We start from the raw sequence: 18,068 nt of genomic DNA, 5'->3' as shown, positions 1-18,068 counted from the left end.
CTTTTCCGTATGTATTGTTGACAAAATGTAATTCTAACTCGGAGTTTTCTATCAAATTTAATTAATTTGAGAGTTGGGGGAGAGTGATTGTTTGACAAGGAGAGGAAAACTTGGTGAATATTTGTGCCCAGGAAAGTGTGCTGCACATCACAATGATTGGAGGTAGGGATAGTTCAGTACAATACTTTTCAACTCAGTATTTAGGCCCCAATTCAGTAAAGCAATTAAGCACATACTAAAGTGCTTTCCTGAATATCTATCAATCTAGCTACAAGAGAAGAATGATAGTTCATTGGCTATGGCATTAACCTAGGACTTGGGAGACGTGGGTTGAATTCCCTGCTCCACTATAGAGTCTGTGTATGACCTTGGCAAAGAACTTAGGATCTCTGTGCCTCAGTTTTCCATCTGTAGAGCTGGGTTAATAGCACTTCCCTACTTTGCAGGGGTGTTGTGAGAATATACATTAAAGATTTTGAGGTAGTCATAGACTACTGTGATGGAGAAGAGAAGATTGTGGCAGTCATAAAGGGAACAGAGACTGCAAAGAAGACCAAATTAGCAAGCTGCATACTTTCTGATATATGTAGACACAGAGGTGCAAGGCCTGAGCCTCTTCACAATCAAGTCAGTAAAAAGTGTTCCCTTTGACAGCACAGCTGTCATTTATGCAGCAGATAGCCCTAGGTTTCATTAGCAGCAATGCAGGACAATCTTTGTCTTATGGAGAAAAGCTTTCCTTAATTTTTCATGTGTATTGTATTTAGTATAAAAACACATTCCCCAAATTTTGGTATACATCTCTTTTTGTTCCAACTGCTTTCTCATTGCAAAAGCTATTTATTATCAGTGCAAAGAAAAGTCAGTCCATTTCCACATTTATATTTTAACCCTCCATCTCTTGGAAATTATCTTAGGACAGAAATATGGTGAAACATAGGATTTGGTTTAAAAATACATTGCTGCTGCTGATTTTTTTTTTTTCTGATGCTGTGGAACAATTTCAGTGGCCTTCTGAAGAAGTAATTCTTTCTTTTGGGCACTTAAATTGATATCCCTAACTTTGACATGTGCAGAGCAATCTCCATGACCCTGTTTTCCAGGAGCATGCAGTGGAGAATAGGAGGACCATTGATAGGAGTAAACTATTTTGACCTATCTCTCCCATCCTACACTGTGAAGCCAACCAACTACACTGCATTTGTTCAGGCTGCCCATTTGTTGGTATCCTGTAAAATTCACATTTTACATATTAAGATTTACATAATTCCCATAAATAATCAAAAAGTTAATTTCCACAGTCCTTGTTTGAAATTTGCATTGTATACACAATGTCCCAAATTCCACCCATATTTCATGTGCGGTCATGTATTGTCTGTAGTGTTACTGTTAAGTATCAATCACCCAACTCACCCATTTGCCTATGAAAGATCCATTATGGATGGGGGACAAAGGCAGGTGTGTGTAATTTCAAATAGCTATAATAGACCTCATAGCTTGTTCAGGTAAAAACCACCAAAGAATTTGGCTGAGATTTTGAAAGGGGCCTAAGGGTACGTCTACACTACCCGCTGGATCGGCAGGTAGCGATCGATCTATCGGGGATCGATTTATTGCGTGTAGTGTAGACGCAATAAATCGATCCCTGATCGTCTCCTGTCGACTGCTGAACTCCAGTATGGTGAGAGGCAGAAGCAAAGTCGATGGGGGAGCTGCAGCCGTCGATCCCATGCCGCGAGAACGCGAAGTAAGTGATTCTAAGTTGATCTAAGATACATCAATTTCAGCTACACTATTCTTGTAACTGAAGTTGCGTATCATAGATCGATTCCCACCCACCCCCCCACCCCCAGTGTAGACCAGGCTTAAGAGAGTTAATTCCCCAATTCACTTAGGATTTGTAAACATGGCGAAATTGATCAGCCGAACAATACATGGTATAATTATAACGCTATTGTTCTGCTGGTAAATTTCCCAGTGTAAGCCTTTAAGCTTCTTTGAAAATTCCAGACTTTTTTGTTCTTAGAATTAAAATGCATGATCTACCACATGTCTAGTAAAACATACAAGGCCTGATTCTCATTTGCACTTAGCCTCTTTATACTGTTCTGGCTGTGTAAAAGAGCCTTCACGTAAATGAAAATCAGGCCCCCAGTAGTTATCAACTGGCAACTAATGTATGCTGTAAATATGCACATCTACCTAACTGTACGAGTGTTCTGAATGTAATTGTGGTGCAGCTATAATTTATTTTCCTAGTGCAGCTTAGCCTCTAATAAAAGCAGAAGTCTATGTTGTATAATTATTTCTTAGTACATTAATTAGAAGCTGGCTTTTCATGGCTATCGTTTGTGCACTGCCTATAGTTCTTTTCTTTTCTTTTTTTTTTTTTTTCCTTTGGGGAGAATAAGTCCCCAATTTCAGTGAGGGTTAGCTTTGAGGTAGAAAAACACACTGGTTGGGGGTGGCAGAAAGCTTGCACTGTGAAAGCAATATGCTGCTGGAAGAGAACAAAAACATATTGTATTGGTTCTCAACCATAACTATTTTTTATGTGCTACTCTCCTCTCCTTCCTGTCCACTAGTTTTGGGGAATTGCTAGAATCGATTAGATTTAGATTGATATTAATCCAGATAATTATAGCAGTCTTTCAATAGAGACATAAATAGATGCATGTGTGGCCATTTCAGAAAGTGCAGTAGCAGACTGTTCTCATAAAATTCTAAACTTTTCAATCGCATGTCTGTTCTAGCTGGACTGCCACTCGTGACACTGGCATGAGGTCTCTGATGTAAATTTAGAAGTAAAATCTCATGTCTACTTATTCTTCTATGTGTAGTGTCTCTTCTTGCAGTCAAAACAGAGCCCATGAACAGCAGTGAAACAACCACCACCACCACAACTGGAGATGGATCGCTTGACACTTTTACTGGGTCAGGTAAAGCCATAATAAGATCACATGTTATGAGATGCACACTAATGTAGCATTGGTAACTTTCACTAATGAACATGTCAGTGCATGGAGGACACCTCTTAAACTTTGTGAAAGTTATAAATTAGGCTTTAATACCAAAAAGTAATAATACTTTTTTTGAAAACACCTTAACTTGCAGTTCTCATCAGCTGTGTTCTTAAGAAACATATTTACTACAACTATTCTTGTGTGCAAGAATATTTAACAATGGTCATATACTGTAGCATTTTTTAGTTTGTAGGCTCATATAATATCAGCAGGAGTGAGATAAAATTAGATTGTATTAGTATTAGCAATTATAATTTATAAAATGTAAATCTGAAGGCTGTATTGCTTTAAGGGTGGGGGGGGGGGGGGTTGTATTGCTTTAGTAATCCTAAACTTCACTCCAATAGTGCTCATTAGCTGATGAGGCTGCCTTAAACTATCTTATCCATGGGTCTAAATATAAAGTATCTGTTTGATTCAATATAAATAATCTTATCTTCCCAGTTGGCCTTTGAAAAAAAAACCCACAAAACATCATTGTAAGTAGCTGCCTGAAAAGTATTAAAGGTTACTGAAGTACAAGAAAGTACATATTGCTTGCATTATAACACAACATTGGATCTTGGTCATATTAATGCAGATAAGAGAATAATAATGTACCTATAAACATCTTTGGGCCTAATCCAAAGCACACAGAAGCCAGTAGAAGTCAACGAAAACTCCCCATTGACTTCAGTAGGCTTTGGATCAGGCCCATTATGTCTGAATTATTATGGTGCTTACAGCAGGCTCAGAATAAGTTAACTTTGTTACTGAATGTAATATGTCCCCAGGGCTGTTTCCAAAAGATATGTGGATACAATATGAAGGTTCAGGTCAGCTGAAACTTTTTGTTAAATAATTCCAAAATGTTTAATTTTTCTTTTTTTTTTAACCTTGTCTTTGTCTAATTAGCTTAAATTTTGAAACAAAAAGGCATTTCACTCAGGAAAATTGAATTTTTTTTTGTCTAAAAGAGGTTAAAACATACCATTTAGACAACTTAAAAACTTTTTTCAACTTTTTTTTAGAGATTTGTCAAAATGGACTCTGTTTCATGGACAGTTTTGGTTTTGCTGAATCAGAATTTTTTTAGACAAAAAAAGCAATTAGTTGAAAAATTTACCACCAGCAGAAATAATTGTGGTTTTGTATTGAAAGTGTACCTTTGTTGACCCATACTGTATATTTAAGAAATCTGGGCTTTACTATGTGTATTGAAAAGTCTCGGGCAAGAATTTCAGAAGGGATGGTTAGAGTTATATTATTAAATCCATATTTAGGCACCTAAATAAGGGCCTGATTATCCAGTGTTGAGCACCCAGCAGCTACCATGAACTTCAAGAGGGTGAAGGGTGTTCTGCATTTTTGAAAATCAGACCACTTACTTAGGTGGCTGCAATGAATCTGGGAATCTACATGTAGGCACTCATTTTTTTAAATCTTAGTGCCTATGTATTAAAGTAAAAAGTGAGTGTACTTCCCCATCTTGGGTCACAGAGTCAGATACAAAATGATTGAAGGGAAAGCACTATCAGGAGGGAAGAAATGCAGCCCCTCTGACCATGGTACAGACTTAGTCAGTCACCAGCTAGAGGTGTGGGGCCAATAATAAGGGAGTAGTACGTGCACATAGCTGCTTATCGGGGCGGGGGAGTGAAAGCAGAGCTTTTAATGTGTTGTTTTGTTATGTTTTAGTTTGAATTGTAGCTATTTTATCTGAGGTGCTACCTTGCCACTATTTCAGGATGTGTGCATGTGTTTTTTTTTTTTATGGCAGCTGCAGGTAACTTTCCAAATATACCAGCTGAAACAATCAGAGAGATACTTTTTTCCATATTTTTTTTGTTCAGCATCTATGCCACAAAGCTGGTCAAACCAGGCTGCCAAATTTGCAGTCACGGGGGATCCTGGCTTAAGGGGAAGGTGAATACAGTGGATCTAATTGTTGTTAAAGCAGCAAGATGTTCCTATGACAAGTACCAGCCATTCTGAACACCCCACCACCTGAGAAGGTCATAATGTCAGTGTTACCCTATAGTTTTTAAAACAATTAAATCCATCATGAGGCATCCCCTCTTCTGGAGCAAAGGTTCCCTATGGATGCAGACTTGGCAGCCAGAGAGAGCCAGCTCCAGCAAGGGGATATGCGTGGGAGGGTGAAGAGGAAAGGGAAAAAATTCTGTGGATTGATAAAATGCTCAGGTCTGTGAGTTGAAACCATCTAATCTGTTAAATTTACATGAATAGATATAAGTAGGTGACATCAGACCACAATCAGGAGTATATCCTACTCTTGAGAACCCTGATTCAGCACTTGAACATACACTTAAGCCTCATTAAAGGGACTTAATCAATGCTTAAACTTATGTGTGCTGTTAAATGCTTTGTTGAGTAAGGATGGACTTAAGCATGTGTTTAAAAGCTTTCCTGAGCTGAGGCCGAAGTGAAGTGACTGAACTCCCAGTGCTGAGACCAGTCTGAGTCTCCACCATTGTGTACTGTCTTTGTTTGGGGTATTCAACTGTTACATCCTATTTTCCTGACTTACAGACAGTAGACAATAGGCAGAGCATTGGAGCTGAGAAGGAGGCTGAACAAGTCCTGCAGAATGTAGTGTATCCACCACTGCTTAGTGACCTTATTGAACACTGGAAGTGATGACCAGACAGACTGCTCGGTGGTATATACCAGGGCAGGATTGGGTTTATAGTGTAATGACAGTTGAGATTGTATAGATGATTCTATAATAAATCCTCATTTTCAAAGGTTAACATTTTGACTCTTTGAAATCACACTGGGACGAAACTTGCCAGCAAGCATGCATGCTAGTTACTTTTCAGAACTATTTTACAATCAGAAGTACCTGTGAACTTGACTTCAGTCATTAACTTTTTGATCTCATAATATAATTGCAAACTTATATATGCTACATTAGAGCCAACTAAAGGTTAAATAGCATAAAGGCCACATATTAAAATAAATAGGAAATGTCACATCTCAGACTCAATAAACTAATGTTAATGGTGAAAGAAAAGCCGCTCAGTTCTAGTAAATTTAGAGTTAAACTCTCACAGACCCCTTAATTCAGCCATTGGTTTTACAATACGTACCATGTAATCTCTCTGAGGATTCCCCAATGCTCTATGAAGTTACCACCGAGAAAATATTTCTCTCCCCGGCATGGCTTAACTAAGTGGACAAATCATTTTGTGCACCACTTCTACTACAATAGGATGGTGTATATGTAAAAAATTGGTTTTGGTATTTAATATTTTATAAAATCCAGGAAACTCTGTGATACTGTAGAGGACTATATTGTGAAATATCAATGTACTGTACATGGGGCTGCAGGACTCTGAGAAAGTTTAACTCTGAATTTTCTTGCTTTGACAAATTTGCCTTGACTGCAGTGTTTAAGTTGATTAGAAAGTTAGGTGAACTTGAGAATTATTAACAATTTTAATGGAGTAGCAAGCAACTTCTCGGCTTTCCATCTTCATCCCTTTTCAGTAAATATTTATTATACACACAAAAAACTGGGTTAGAAGAACATTATTACAGTTACAAAATCAAGCATTCAAAAGTTAGGAAATGGAGAATTAAGTTTGCCTGCACAATCTCAGTTTGTCCCCCTTGTGCATATGCATTATGGTACAGTCTTTCATTAGAAGATCACATACTACTTTTTCCCACTGGATCCCTGCCTCATTCAGTGCACTGAATGGATAGTGCTCACTTAATTAGCAGCGTTTCAATGTTTTGTATTTTCCTCATTGTTCAATGTGTGGCCCCAGGCCTTATTTTCTGCACACTATTCAAACCCTGCCCTGCATCACAAGAACTCTGTGGTGGAGGCAGTAGAATCTAGTTCTCCAGAGCAGCATTCAGCTGTCTTAACCCAGAGATCTTCCTCCAATCTCCTGCCTCACTCACTCAGTACTTTCCAACTTCTGCAACAAAAAAATCAGGGGGTTCTATACATAAGTCTCCATCACTACTCATCCCTGGTTCATCCCCCAGTTAGTCGATCCTGTGCACTAAATGAGGCAGGGGTCCTGTGGAAAAAATATTGTATCACGTAAGTAAACACTGTATCAGAATGTACATACACAAGGAGGCTGAATTACAGTTACACGGGCAATTTCAACTCTGGAATATTCTATTTTTTGAGTGTTCGGATTTGAAATCGTAATAATGTTCTTAACTTATTTTTTGTGTGTGTAATTTCCTTGGTTTTTAACAAGTAAGCTGAAAAATCAGAAATTCCATCATATGGCATCATATTTACACCTACATGGGTCATGAGCAAGGTGGAACCCTTAGATCCACCACACAGATCTCTGCCACTTGAGCTAACGGAATAACTGATAGCAGTAGTAGGTTGTCATTTTCTGTGTGGATCAACACTAGAAGGGTATGGGACACACTGCCAGTGGGTTTCTCAAATATTTGCTGACAGCAGAGGAAGGTTGAGACTCAAGAATCTTTGTTCCATTCAAGGCTCTGAAGGAGAGTATGCTGTAATGGGCACAGACTCATCTGCCTGGGCCCCCCAAATGTGACCCTCTTTTGCCCCATCCCCTCCAACCTGTCCTTGTCCTGTCTGATACCCTCCCCTAGGTCCTTGTCCCAATCCTATTCCTCTCATCTAGTCAGTCCTAGGCTCCACTCCTCAGGCTACTCATTCCAGCCCCAGATTCCTTGCCCTGCAAATCCTAGTCTTACCCCTCCAGTTTCCTCATCCCAGTCTCCCCTGACTCCCAGTACTATTCTCCTTGCCCAGCAAGTACTAATCTCACCCCTCCACACTACTCGTCCCAGTCACCCTGACTCCCAGTTCCATTCTCCTTGCCCAGCCATTCTCAATTTCCCCCGTCTGACTTCTGAACTCATCTGTCTCCTGGACCCTGATATCCAAACATTATTTCACACTCATTCCCCATCCCCACTGACACTGTCCCAATTTTTCCTCCTTGCCCCAGTCTCTTTGCCCAGTCAGTTCCAGTTCTCCCCCCACCCCTTAGTTCCTTCTCAGATCTGCCTCTCCTCTACCCTCTCCCTACTTATCTCTGCCTCCTGCCACACTGGCTCTTGATCCCAGTCTCCCCGCACCCCAACTACAAGCCCCAGTTTCCCTTTCTCCCTCCCCACCCCCCAAACTATTCCCCTTCTCCCCGCCCTCCATATCCAGCTCTTGTCCCCTCTGTCCTCGAAGCAGCAGCTTCCTCCATTATGCTGCTTGGGCCCAGGAGGGGGTCGTGAGCACAGGAGAGAGAGTGTCTCTGCCCTCATTTCAGGTGTCCCAACCCAGCTCTGCAGCAGTCCAAACCTACAGTTGGACTGGATCATTCTCATTGCAGATTATGGTCAGGGAATTTAGCTACTAACATTTAAAAGGTCACTATTGCATCTGTGTGCACTGTGATTTTTCAAAGGCTTATAACTTGGCAAAATTTGGGTGGATTTTCACAGGGACAGCAAAACCACATCCCTCACACAAGTCACATTTCTAGTCCCTGCTCCAAAACATGGGGGCACTAAGACAAGGTCCCCAGAATGTTTTAACATGGACAAAACAACTCTTTTTCCCTCGGCTCATTCTTGGACCATTTTGGCTGACCTTTTTCAAAAAAAAAAAAAAAAAAAAATCAGCCTGAGATAGACATCAAGCATAGAAATTTTCAGCCCAAGCAGTTAAAGTTTGGCAAAGTTATAAGCAGCTGAAAACAGGTTTTTATAACCGAAAATGTCAGGCAACCTTGATAGCACCCAGAGGACTTGGTCAGGGTCAGAGTCCCTTTGTGCTAGGTGATATACAGATATATAAAATATGTTCCCCAAAGTTCTTACAATCTAATTCAACATATACAAATTGGTGTAACAAACTATCAGAAGGGTTTGAGAAGGGATGATGAGAGTAATAGTGAATAGAACATGGGTTACATAGCCTAGCTACATGCATGATTCAATGTCTTCAGAACATTCAGTGATGTGTTGAGGTTTCTAATATTATAAACTATATGCAAATAAAAGACTTTCTGGGCATCTATATTTTTTCTATCCCAATATCAATTTAGGTCCATGAAAGAAGGAAAACTACTAGTACAATACTATTTGTACAGTCATTAAGGTGAAATGAAAATATGAAAACAAGACACATTCAAGAATATTTTCTTAAGTCTTTCTGAATGCACAAAATAGAGAGATGGGTGTGCAGAGTTGTTTAATTACATCATGCGTTTTTTCTGTAAAAATGCTAATTTTACTATGAATGATTTGATAAGAAAAACAGTTCATCCACTGTAGCTGTTGTAAAGTTTACTTTGTACCAGTTACAGTAGTATGATAACCTGTTTTGTTTTTCAAAGTTGGTCAATTAGCTGGATCTCCTGCTTCTCAAAATACAGTTCAGTAAATAAGAGGGGGAAAAAATGGCCTGATATTTAATCTAATTACATTACTGGTCAAAAAACTGCAGAGATGCAGTTAGTGGATCATTGAAGTTCATTGACCTGAGAATCTGCAAGATCATCTTGTTTAACTGTTTCGTCTTCATAAAGAGCATTGAGGTGTTGTGAGGAAGAGTAATTATCTTCCAGGAGTTTAGCAAATAAGAGAGAGAACCCTTCATAGTTTTATAAGTAGTTTGCTTTGATATGTATGCTGTGCAACTTTCAAACTGAAACTGATTGCACAGGGTCTAGAAATTATTGTCCAATATTTCCTAGTTTTCAAGCTAACCTAATGCACATTTAAGAGGAATTAATTCTTTTCCTTCTACTACATTTTCCTAAATGTTCTAAATACCTTTAAAATAGCTTAAAAACTATGAAGTTCTGCATGTGTTCAAAGCAGTAGGTCTTAAAGGCATTCATTAGACTTGGATATAGAAATATATCATATTTCATAAAATATATAGGAACCCAAACCTATTTGTCATTTATACAATTCTAAAAGTGGGTTTGCAGTACCATTATGAACAACTCAGGAAGTGTATACTTTGAAGTACAGCTATGATTGATTAGACTACAGAAATTCCAGTGCTTCGTTGTGTACTACTTTAATCTTTTGAACAGTGAATGAACAGCAGATGGCCTAATAAAGACACTCTGTATATTTGCTCAATATGGATTTGCTCTGAAGGGATTGGTTCAACACTTTAGAGTACATATATTTGGAATACATCTGTCTTAGTCAAGACAGATGGTTAAAGGAAAGTGAAACGTCCAAATTCTTGGAATTAGTCCAATTTGGGTGCTGCTTTTGATTGGAAATTTTAATAGGATATGACTATCATTCTGTAAGCTTTTTCGGAAGAATACAGCTGCTAATAGTATAGGCATATAAAAGGTTGATGGCGACTGAACTGGGATTTGTTTTACCTACATTTCAAATAAAAATGTCGCCAGTGTCTTGCTCTAACTGATCTGAGGATAAATAGGTGAATTTGTTTTCCCGGGCTATCAATTTGATATCTTTCATGATTGAATTTTTTAGTGAATTTTGCAAACTTGAAAGAAAAAATATTTTAAAAATTGTATTTAAACTTGCAAGTGTCAGGTTTTTAAAGGAGATTTTATAATTTTTTCAATCCTATATAATACTATACATTAGATCACAAGCTTTTTTAAATGGCAATTAAGTTTCCATTAGTGACAGCTTCCTGGCTTGTGGATCAAATATTATGTGTGAATTGTATGCCTCTAAAATGTATGCAGAAATATATAAATCAAATTTAAAAGGTGCTGCATGCTGATACTGGGAGACAATTATTTTTACAACCTGAGTTACTTGGGAGTTTACTGTATGTTTTCAGTTTGCATATTAAAAATGTAGTAGTTTAGCCTTGATGAAAGGTTGTCCCATTTTAGTTAAATACTCTTCAAATGTAATATTTTAGCATTCATTATCTCTGCAAAGTTTTAGTATGTGAATTAAATCCATTTTTGTTTTTATTAAGTGTTGCACTCTTGTTTTCTGTTTTGCAGTAATAACAAGTAGTGGCTACAGTCCAAGATCAGCACATCAGTACTCGCCGCAGATATATCCCTCCAAGTTAGTGACCACCTCTTTTCTAGCCTATCATAGCGAATGACCAAGACTTCAGGCAATTCTGTTGTTCAAAGTTTTCAACAAGTGTTACTACTTTTATTTATTTATTGTATATTAACAAATGGGTACATAGTTAAGAATTTAAGACTTGATACTGATCCCCATTAGCATCATTTCTCTATTTTTTTTTCTCTCTCACAGTTGGTAAAGATCTTGGTCTGTCTCTTAGATGTGCAGTTATGTATTGTTGCACAACGTATATAATTGATTTTGTGTACACATGTGAGGGCAAGATTGAACCCCAGTGGTCAAGTTTTCAAACGTGGGCACCTAAGTTGTGCTGACAGAATATGCTCAAACCCATGGAAATAGGCACTTGATTGGGAAAAAACACAGTTCCATGTGCAAAATGAGTACTTGAATGCATAAGTACTAGGGCATTAAACAAGGAGAACTCTCTATACATACACATTCCATAGTCAGTATTGCCAAGCATTCAAAAAATCATGAATCAGGCACTGCAAAAGTATGTTGGATTCTTTTTATTTACCTCCTGGTTCTTAAAACAGTAGGAGTCACATTTCAAGCTTTTCTCTGCAACTATAAGGACTAGATACTTACTCCCTTCCCCCACTTAAAATTGAGAGTCTCATGTAGTCAATTGACTTCAAAGAGCTGGGACTTTAACAAAACACCAAATATTGTGAGATTTGAGATAAAATCACTAGAGTTGGTAGCGTGCTCATTTGCATGTGGCACTACCAGTTTTGTGCACACATGTTCCTGATTGCAGTGTGAAGTTTGTTTGCTTCTGCATACTTGACAGGGCCAGGTAGGAGGCTATGTTTGAAAATTTGGTATTATGCTTCTAAAATTAAAACGTTGACACATTAGTGGGTTATGCTTTCTTAAGCTACTTTGTTTTGGTAAATTTGTATTCACATCATGATATAACAAATATGTAATAAGATGACAAGTAAATGTCTAAACTATGCATATTAGAGAGAGACTTTAATATCCTGGGACCAACACAGCTACACAACACTGCATATTAGCAAGACAAGGTGAATGAGCTAATATCTTTTATTGGACAAACTTGTGTTGGTGAAAGAGACGCTTTCGAGCTACACAGAGCTCTTCTTCAGGCAACTACAACAACACTGCAAACAACAATGAACTAAGCGTAGTCTTTCTAATTTCACTTACAAGGGGATTTGGCTAACAGTGCATCAGATATTCTTGTCCAAATATATTACAAGGTCTTATTGAATTTTTAATTTACTGTAATAATTTTTGGCATCTAAATTAAAGTGTAATCTTTTTCGGATAGCAACTGCTGCCAACTATGCTGAAGTAGTTAGAAAAAAAAGCAAAAGAAATTAGTATTCGATATTTAGTCATGGCTTTTAATGGCTAGGTTTCAGTTACAATAATTCTTCAGTGTGTGTTTGATCACTCTTGGTCCATAAAATCTTATTTGACTTTCCAAGACAAATATTTCTGAATACATTTTTGCAACTCTGGAGGGTAAAATTTTGAAACGTGATTTTATTCTCTCTTCCTATAAAACTTCAGTATTCATAAACAAAAGATCACTTTTATTTCCATTTTTTTTTCTGTAACCCAAATTTTCCAAATGTTGAAAGCCCATCTTGTTGTTAAAGTATTACTGTAGGCATTTTTAATGCCACGCTATGGGCTCGATCCATGTCCCATTGAAGTCAGAGGGCCAGATCCTCAGCTACAGCTGAACTGTGCACAGTACAAGTTTGTGTATCTTGGTGCTCACGTTTGTACTTCCCTGATCCTGCTGCCACTGTGTCTAGGACAGTTCTCCTTCACTAGGTTAGAGTAGCCTGAGGACATCTCTGATTGACTTATGCCAGATGCTCATTGCTCCAAAGGGGGCGGGGCGCAAAACCCTATAGAGCTATGTTAACAGTGGGATGAGCCACCTGGAGTTGGATACAGCAGTTTTAAGGTTATATCGTGCTGGTGGTATGGTACAAAACATCCACGCTGCACCGGAGAATGTGACCCAGAGAGTCTCTCCATTTATTTCAGTAAGATTAGATTGGATTCCAGAAGAGTAATTGTTGACAAAGAAAACTGTTTATCAACTTCTTGAAACCTTTTTCTTTTATTGCTTGAATCAACATGCAAAGTATTTGTTGCCACAGTAATGCTATTTTTCCTAATATTTAGGCCCTATCCACACATTCTTTCTACACCAGCAGCTCAAACAATGTCTGCCTATTCCGGACAGACCCAGTATTCAGGAATGCAACAGCCTGCAGTCTATACAGCCTACTCACAGACTGGACAGCCTTACAGCTTACCTACTTACGGTATTTTACCTCTCATTGTTGTTCCTTTTTAACTAGAAGTAAAATTGTCAACTTGAACATTCTTTACTTTTCTCCCCATCTGCAAGAAAATATTTTAAAGAATCGGTTGAAAATTAATTTCTCACACAGACTTGGGTGTAATGTTGCCAGGCATCAAGACGGAAAGCGGGCTTTCGCAAACACAGTCACCACTGCAGAGTGGGTGCCTTAGTTACAGTCCAGGGTTTTCCACACCACAGCCCGGCCAAACACCATATTCTTATCAAATGCCAGGTCAGTAACCACCATCATCATTTTCTGTCTTTCATTTCAGAGGCACTACTCATGAGTGAGGTGTCGCTCAATGTGAGTAGGAATATCTGAAGTAGGCCTTTAGGTTCAGATGTTCAAAGGTATTTAGGTGCCTGTGTCGCATTAAAATAAGTGAAATGTATATGCAGGCTGATATGTGACTTCATGCAAGGTATTCTCTTTTAATGTAGCGTTATGATGTGCATTTCTTCATAAGAAACAGTTATCAAAAGACCCAGGGCCAGTATTTAAGGGCTTAAAGATGCGGATAGGCACCTAGTGGGATTTTCAAAAGAGCCCAAGCAGGTTAGTCACTTAATTCCCATTGAAATCAATAGGAACTAGGGGCTAGATTTACAAAAGGACTTAGGCACCTGACTGCCACTTGAGGTGCCTAAATCCCAGAATCCGGTCCCACTAGGCTTCACAAAATCCCCGCTCAGCTGCCACTATGCTCTGTAGGTGCCTAAACTCACTTTTTGTTGCAGTAAAAGTTCCCTTGGCATCTAGGTTTCTGCCTTTCAGCATGTGCACTGCAGCCCCATTCCAAGCTGCAGCTGCCTAAGCCCCAGAGTGATGCAAAAACCGGGGAAGGTAGATGTTCCTCCTCCTAACTAGCTTGCCTGCCTATAGGCGAGCTTACACAAAACAATGGGGAAAGGAGGCCTGCTTCCTTCAGTTCTTAACCTAGTGATAGGGTATTCATCTAGGATGTGAAAAATCCTTGGTTCAAGCCCACCTTTTACCTGAGAGGGCGACGGGATTTGAACTGTTTTGTGCTGAGACTGGATGGTTGCAAGTGAAGGTGAACTAAGCAATAAATATACATAACGAGAGAAAGAACAAGAGGAAAAAAACAAGGGAGGGGTTGAAGCACTGTAGTAAGTGTGAAAAGGTTTTCTTGAACAAAACCACATATTTTCCAAGTTTTCTTGAACATATGAAAAGGGAAAAATAAATCTGGAAACAGTTTTTCATTTCTGTTGAGCATTCATTAGAATTTTTTATATTTTAAAGTCAGAATCTGTTATTTGTGCTTCTGATTTGTCTGTGTTGTAATATGAAAAATGTTTTCAATACACAAATAGGTTCTTTATAACAAATTATTTCCTTTAACTTTAGGTTCTAGTTTTACTCCCTCATCTACTATTTATGCAAATAATTCAGTCTCGAATTCTACAAACTTCAGTAGTTCACAACAGGTATGAATATTGATACTTTTATATGTGCAACAGAATAAGAAAATATTTTAAGTGATCAGGCAATTGCATAATTTGACCAATTCAGGTTAAAACAGGACTATTGTGATTCAGTGTTTGATAGGACAGCAGTGTACTTTAATATCTAACCAAATATTGCAATCTTCATGAGAAAATTTGATCAACCTTTTAATTTAAAATACACTATAAAGAAATGGGTTCACTTCATAAATTGCCTTTACTTTTTTCCAGGATTATCCATCCTACACAGCTTTTGGCCAAAATCAATATGCACAGTATTATTCAGCATCAACATATGGAGCATATATGACCTCAAACAACACAGCTGATGGCACGTCTTCATCATCATCAACCTATCAGCTACAGGAATCTCTCCCTGGCCTAAATAGTCAACCAGGTACAGACCTTCATCCAGGTGAAAAACTTTTATGTATTTTGTGTGAACCAAATTGGGATAAGCATAAACTTTTATACTCATCTTAGTGTCTCCAGAAGAAAAAAATTATTATGGAAACAATCATGAGATGTTAAAAAAAAATGTATATTCAGGTTATATATTAAACCACAACCAAGTAATTTTGGCAAACTGACATATGTATCATTGTGGGAATGAGAAAAGACACAACAATCAAGTATGCACCTTTGAGTGTCCAAAACTACTGTGTTATAGCAGGACCTCTCTAATTCACACTCAAAAAGGCAATCCCTCTTCAGCTCTCAGCAAAGATTTAATAACAGAATGGGGCTGAGATCTTGTATTACTGACACCTAATAATAATAATAGTATCTAGCTCTTCACCCATAGATGTCAAAGTGTTTTACAAAGGAGGCTAGTCTCAGAATCCCTATTTTACAGATGGGGAAACTCAGGGCACGTCTACACTATAGACTTAAGTTGTCCTAGGTTAGGTCAACTTACAGCCACCACAGTAATTACTGGGGTGATTCATGTCCACACTGCCCTTCTTCTGTCTGTGATGCGTGTGCTCAACAGGAATGCTTCCACCAACTTCAGAGGGGCAGTGCAGGGGGCTGGCAGAGCCAGGGCTGTCAGCTCCTTGCTAGTAGCCTGACATTCCACCAGGCTGCCCCTCCCCTCTTGGCTCCCTGTTCCCCACCGGGAATGTGGCAGCTGACCAGACACTGGGTACAGTCTCCCCACCAGGAAACCTGCTCTCCTCCATCAGGAGTGCCACAGCCAACTGGAGTCTGGGCCTGGAGCGCCATGCTGAGCGCAGCTGTGCTTTCAGTGGGGAGCCGAGACCCCAGGGGGCAGCCCAGTTCCTGGTGTGGAGATCCACACCCAGAGTCCAGTCGGCTGCCATGCTTCCAGCGGGGAGGCGAGAGCCCGGGGACCCTGGGTGGCAGCTGGGCTGGAATGGGAAACCAGGACCCTGGGGAGCAGCAGGGCTTACTGCGGGGAGCCCGCTTTCTTGTCAATTTCACAGCTCAGTGAAATTGACGAGAATGATAGCCAATAGATGTAAGTAATGCAGTGTCTACAGGGACACTGCGTTGCCCTAAATACACCAACATAAGCCCTATGCCTCTGGTGGAGGTGGAGTTATGATGGTGTAGTAGGGCACTTACATCGGCAGGAACAAGGCTGTAGTGTGTTCACTGATGTAATTAAGGCAGCTTGTATTGACCTAACACTGTAGTGTAGACCAGGTCCTAGGCACAGAGAAGTGAAGTGACTGGTCGACCCAGGAGGCCAGTGGCAGAGCCAGGAATAGAATCTACATTTCCAGAGCCAGTCCAGTACTCTATCCACTAGGTCACACTGACTCCCTTATTACAGCATATTTACTAGTACAGTATATTGTGAAGTGTTAACATAAATAATTAAAACCAAACTACAGTCGTTTATTTAGACAAGCACTTTTTAATGTGCATGCCATATTGCTAATTCACAAAATTCAGCAAGTCAAAATAGAGCTATCAGATATTAGTATCAATCTATTTAAATTATATTAAAAGAGTTACAGTTGCAAAGTAAAGCACTCAGAAGCCAGGACAAGACAAAGTTAAGTTTGCCCGACCAATTATGTGCCCTTGGGCATAAAGCATTACCGTATTTTATTATATAATCACACTAAACTTTTTTACAGGACCCCAGCTCATTCAATACACGAGATGGACATTACTCTGTGAATGAGGCAGCGGTTCAGCTTTTCTTTTTATCCCCATCATCCGCCTTATAGCTCCACGCCTGTTTCATATACTGCATATCATCCAAACACTGCTGCCCATAAGCATTGCTTTTCCTTCTTTGTAGACTTTTCTGTGGTGCTCGTTACATTAGTAGGTGAGCATCTCATAGAGGTTAATGAATTGATCCTTGCAACACCCCTGTGAAGTCAAGCAGTATTATCCTCATTTTACAAATGTGAGACTGTGGTACAGAGAGATTAAGTGTGGCTTGCTCAAGGTCACATACAAAGTCTGTGAAAGAGACAGTAAAAGACTCCAAATCTCCAAGGTCTCTGTCTAGTGCCACATGAGCTTTATTTGTCTTCCAGGGGACCCTGCTTCATTCATCATACACTATACAATGTCTGCAGTGTGGACCTGATCCAAAACCTATTGAAGTCCTGGGAAGACTGTCATTGCCTTTAATGAGTTTTGAATCAGTCCCTGAATGCAGAAGGGGTGCACTAGACCCCAGATCAATTCACTACACAAAGCTGCCTCATTCTCTTTCTAGTGAGTGAACTGAATGACACAGGTGTCCTTCAAAAATATGCAGTACTATATTAATAATAATGAGTAAGCCAAAGGGGAGGAGTTAAGGTTGTGCAAAAAGTTATACGCAGATCTGGCAGCATTACCTACCGTTGAGATTGCCTGACTTTTCCCATTACAAAACCCTGTTTTCAGTTACTTATAACTTTGCCAAACTTTAATTGTATGGGCTGAAATTTCCCATGCCAGGTGTCTGCCTCAGGCTGAATTTTTTTGGAAAGTGTGTATTTATATAAAATAGGAAAGTATATTTTGTTCACTCCCTTGGTTGTAGGGAGTAGCTGAACCATTTGGCACAAGCTTAAAAAAATATTAACTCCTGCACTCAGAACAAACCTGCCAAATTTAAGACAGAAAAGTAAAAGATTATGTTATAAACAACTTAAATTAGAACACTTGAGGAATGA

General features: G+C 39.1%; 1 protein-coding gene across 8 annotated transcripts in view; it reads left to right on the top strand.

Moving 5' to 3' along the window:
• EYA4 (EYA transcriptional coactivator and phosphatase 4) overlaps positions 1-18,068 on the top strand; it is a 218,351-nt gene that overhangs the window by 156,433 nt on the left and 43,850 nt on the right. For 2 of the 8 annotated variants that reach the window (XM_034765621.1, XM_034765625.1), the window contains 6 exons: positions 2,841-2,939; positions 10,994-11,060; positions 13,263-13,405; positions 13,535-13,678; positions 14,819-14,898; positions 15,148-15,313. In XM_034765621.1, the coding sequence (XP_034621512.1) occupies positions 2,841-2,939; positions 10,994-11,060; positions 13,263-13,405; positions 13,535-13,678; positions 14,819-14,898; positions 15,148-15,313 (699 nt within the window). Of the gene's footprint in view, positions 1-2,840; positions 2,940-10,993; positions 11,061-13,262; positions 13,406-13,534; positions 13,679-14,818; positions 14,899-15,147; positions 15,332-18,068 lie in introns of all 8 variants that reach the window. The other 6 variants (XM_034765618.1, XM_034765619.1, XM_034765622.1 and 3 more) reach the window with 4 other exon arrangements.

This window comes from Trachemys scripta, chromosome 3, assembly GCF_013100865.1.
Source record: "Trachemys scripta elegans isolate TJP31775 chromosome 3, CAS_Tse_1.0, whole genome shotgun sequence".
Taxonomy (NCBI): Eukaryota; Metazoa; Chordata; order Testudines; family Emydidae; genus Trachemys; species Trachemys scripta.
Note: the sequence above shows the minus strand (reverse complement) of the source record. Positions and strands in the feature narration are given on the sequence as shown.